Genomic DNA, 4,631 nt, shown 5'->3' on the forward strand with positions numbered 1-4,631 from the left:
TGTCCAAGATCTTCCGTTAATTGATGACCGTAGATGGGTTTGAATTCTTTCAAAACGTTTGGAATCTTTCCAAAACGATTAGAATGTTTTCCAGAATGTTTGAAGTATTCCCACAGCATTTCAGTTCTTCCCCGTTGTTTCGAAATATTCCCGACCGTTTAGAATTGCCCCGCGAACTGTCCGAGACTCTTGTCTAACTGCTTCGGATCCTATCTTAGACGTTTGGGTCGTTGAGGATGTGATGATGCCCATTTAATCGTTGTTGTACCATTGTTACCTTTAGTCGTTGTTGTACCATTGTTCCCTCTTTGTTGTTGTACCATTGTTACCTTTAGTCGTTGTTGTACCATTGTTACCTTTAGTCGTTGTTGTACCATTGTTACCTCTTAGTTGTTGTACCATTGTTCCCTCTTAGTCGTTGTACCATTGTTACCTCTTAGTCGTTGTACCATTGTTACCTTTAGTCGTTGCTGTACCATTGTTACCTCTTAGTCGTTGTACCATTGTTCCCTCTTAGTCGTTGTACCATTGTTCCCTCTTAGTCGTTGTACCATTGTTCCCTCTTAGTCGTTGTACCATTGTTCTCTCTTAGTTGTTGTACCATTGTTCCCTCTTAGTTGTTGTACCATTTTTCCCTCTTAGTCGTTGTACCATTGTTCCCTCTTAGTTGTTGTACCTTTGTTCCCTTTAGTCGTTGTACCATTGTTCCATCTTAGTTGTTGTACCATTGTCCCCTTAGTCGTTGTACCATTGTTCCCTCTTAGTTGTTGTACCATCATTCCCATCAGTCGTTGTAGTATTGTTCCCTTAGTCATTGTGTAATTCTTAGTCGTTGTACCATTCTCCACTTAGTCGTTGTACCATTCTCCACTTAGTCGTTGTACCATTCTCCACTTAGTCGTTGTACCATTCTCCTCTTAGTCGTTGTACCATTCTCCTTTTAGTCGTTGTACCATTCTCCACTTAGTCGTTGTACCATTCTCCTCTTAGTCGTTGTACCATTCTCCACTTAGTCGTTGTACCATTCTCCTCTTAGTCGTTGTACCATTCTCCTCTTAGTCGTTGTACCATTCTCCTTTTAGTCCTTGTACCATTCTCCACTTAGTTCTTGTACCATTCTCCACTTAGTTCTTGTACCATTCTCCACTTAGTCCTTGTACCATTCTCCTCTTAGTCGTTCGTTACCTTGAGGTGATTTGGGAATGGTCGTTGTACCATTCTACCCTTAGCAACATACTAAGGGGTAGATTGGTACAACCTCCACCCGATCTTTCGACCGCTTCTGCGTGTATACCTTGAGATGATTCCGAGGATCAGTGTTAGCCTGGGCCCGGTCTCTAAGTATCCTGATTGGTAGTCTGGAAAACCAGCCATGTCAGAGACCGGGCCGCAGAGACCTGAAACCATCACAAAGTAGACACAAAGTTCTCGTACGGGGTTCCATCCCCGGCGGAAACAAATGGGCAGAGCTTGCTTCACCCTGATGCACCTGTTCACCTAGCCGTAACTAGGTACCCGGGAGTTAGACAGCTGCTACGGGATGCTTCCTGGGGATGTATATGTGTGAAAAATTAGGATTAAGGACTTGCCCGAAACGCTATGCGTGCTAGAGGCTGTAGAAGAATGTAGAAACTCTTGTATATAAAAACTATATCAATGATACAAAAACAATACAATGATACAAAAACAATACAATGATACAAAAACAATACAATGATACAAAACAATACAATGATACAAAGTGCCTACACTGAGAGGTATATATATATATATACACCTTGTCAGTGTTCATACGCTGAGTATATTTCAGTTCAGGACTTCTTTTGTCCTGAACTGAAATATACTATATAAAATATACTAATATAAATATATACAATACTTACCGGAAGGATATTAAGCTTTAATACACCAAGTTCTAAACCAATGAGAAGTCAAATAAACCCAACGCTATGAATTATTTAACATCATATATTATAATATAATTATATTTTATATATAATACAGGTATATAATTCAAACACAATAATATTTTCCTCAAGCAGCATAATACAAGGTATACAAATAATAACGTACATACAATGATAATCATAGAATGCAGTGCTGTTGGTTCAATACAGTACTGCATTCAATGATTATTCTATTAATACAAAATTAATATTCTATTCATACAAAATTATCGGAAGTGTAAGAGTACCATAATATATTATTACGTTAATATTATCCATAATAATAACAACAACAATAATAAACTGTTCTATTTTATTATATTTATTAATATAATAAAAATATGGGTGAGCAATACTAATAATAATCATAGTAATAAATATCTGTATTATACTGTATTATACAATAATCTAAAATAATTAAAAATACAGTATGCAATAACATTGGTAATGGAATATCAATTTTTATTATGGGTTCATGCAAATACAGTACTGATGATAATACAGTACTGAAGACAATACAATACTAGAAACAATATGGTACTGATGTTAATACAGTACTGTAGACAATGCAGTACTGATGATAATACAGTACTGGAGGTAATACAAAACTAGAAACTATAGTACTGAAGACAATACAGCACTAGAAACAATATATTGTAGTACTGAATACAATACTGTATTGGAAATAATACAGTTCTGGAAACAATTCAGTACTGAAGATAATATAGTACTGGGGGCAATACAGTACCAGAGAAAAAAACATTACTGGAGAAATACAGTATTGAAGACTACAGTACTGATGACAATACAGTACTGGAGACAGTACAGAGAGGTACCACAAGTAACTACCAGACAAAGAGGTATCACAACCATACAAGAGGTACCATAACCATAGAAGAGGTACCACAACCAGACAGAGGTACCACAACCAAGCAAGAGGTACCATAACCATAGAAGAGGTACCACAACCAGACAGAGGTACCACAACCATACAAGAGGTACCACAACCATACAAGACGTACTACAACCAGACAAAGAGGTACCACAACCATACAAGAGGTACCACAACCAAACAAGAGGTACCACAACCCTACAGAGGTACCACAACTCTACAAAGAGGTACCACAACCAGACAAAGAGGTACCACAAGCAAACAAGAGGTACCACAACCCTACAGAGGTACCACAACTCTACAAAGAGGTACCACAACCAGACAAAGAGGTACCACAACCAAACAAGAGGTACCACAACCATACAAAGAGGTACCAAAAGTTACCACCACACACACACACACGTTCACTTTGAACCCTGGTCAGTTCAGTTTCTCCTATCTTCCCATACAAGCAAAATTATAGAACCGGTTTGGGAAGTTGGCAATCGTCTGATACATTTGGCCTTTGCAACCATTCAGACATTTCGCTAATGAATGGCTAATTAGGCAAAATGGTGCTCAGTAAATATCAAATGCTGTACCATAATTAACTTCACCTTGTCAATACTAATGTTAAGCTGAAGACAAGCCTCAGCGTAGCGAAATAACTAAGCATGAAAAATAAAGGACTCTCGATTAGAAAAGCAAATTTCAATATCGTAAATGCTGGGCAAAGTATAATGAAAAACAATAATAATTTTAATAATATGAATAAAATGATTCTTCACTGCAGTAAAAGGCATGATAATTATTTTTTTTTCTTGCGAAGTTTTGATAATTAAAACTCTGATTTAAGGTATTCCGTAAGTTAAATTATTTTTATTATAATTATTTGATAAAGAGGTTTTTGGATTTGACTTCTATCGTAAGTGTAGTTAGTAGTCAGATGTTGGTGTAGAGGCAATCGTAGCAATAGCTGATACTTTCGTCGCTGTGATTGTTATTAAATTAGATGAGTGTTAGGTATTGTACAAGTGGTGGTAGTTATTGTACAGGTGATTGTAGTTGTATAAGTGTTAGGTATTGTACAAGTGGTGGTAGTTATTGTACAGGTGATTGTAGGAGTTGTATAAGTGGTGTTAGGTATTGTACAAGTGGTGGTAGTATTGTAAAAGTGATGATAGTAGTGTACAAATGGTGGTAGGAGTTGTAGAAGTGGTAGTGGTTGTAGAAGAGGTGGTAGTGGTTGTAGAAGAGGTGGTAGTGGTTATAGAAGAGGTGGTAGTGGTTGTAGAAGAGGTGGTAGTAGTTGTAGAAGAGGTGGTAGTGGTTGTAGAAGAGGTGGTAGTAGTTGAAGAAGTGGTAGTGGTTGTAGAAGAGGTGGTAGTAGTTGTAGAAGAGGTGGTAGTGGTTGTAGAAGAGGTGGTAGTAGTTGTAGAAGAGGTGGTAGTGGTTGTAGAAGAGGTGGTAGTAGTTGAAGAAGTGGTAGTGGTTGTAGAAGAGGTGGTAGTAGTTGTAGAAGAGGTGGTAGTGGTTGTAGAAGAGGTGGTAGTAGTTGAAGAAGTGGTAGTGGTTGTAGAAGAGGTGGTAGTAGCTGTAGAAGAGGTGGTAGTAGCTGTAGAAGAGGTGGTAGTGGTTGTAGAAGAGGTGGTAGTAGTTGAAGAAGTGGTAGTGGTTGTAGAAGAGGTGGTAGTGGTTGTAGAAGAGGTGGTAGTAGTTGTAGAAGAGGTGGTAGTGGTTGTAGAAGAGGTGGTAGTAGTTGAAGAAGTGGTAGTGGTTGTAGAAGAGGTGGTAGTAGCTGTAGAAGAGGTGGT

At 38.0% G+C, this 4,631-nt stretch overlaps 1 protein-coding gene across 1 annotated transcript in view; it reads left to right on the forward strand.

Moving 5' to 3' along the window:
• The first annotated feature begins 4,011 nt into the window (after window positions 1-4,011).
• LOC138364921 (uncharacterized protein PF3D7_1120000-like) overlaps window positions 4,012-4,631 on the forward strand; it is a 2,633-nt gene continuing 2,013 nt past the window's right edge. The window contains exon 1 of the mRNA XM_069325005.1: window positions 4,012-4,629. Within this exon, the coding sequence (XP_069181106.1) occupies window positions 4,012-4,629 (618 nt within the window). The remainder of the gene's footprint in view (window positions 4,630-4,631) is intronic.

The sequence above is a fragment of the Procambarus clarkii genome, chromosome 15 (genome assembly GCF_040958095.1).
Source record: "Procambarus clarkii isolate CNS0578487 chromosome 15, FALCON_Pclarkii_2.0, whole genome shotgun sequence".
NCBI lineage: Eukaryota > Metazoa > Arthropoda > Malacostraca > Decapoda > Cambaridae > Procambarus > Procambarus clarkii.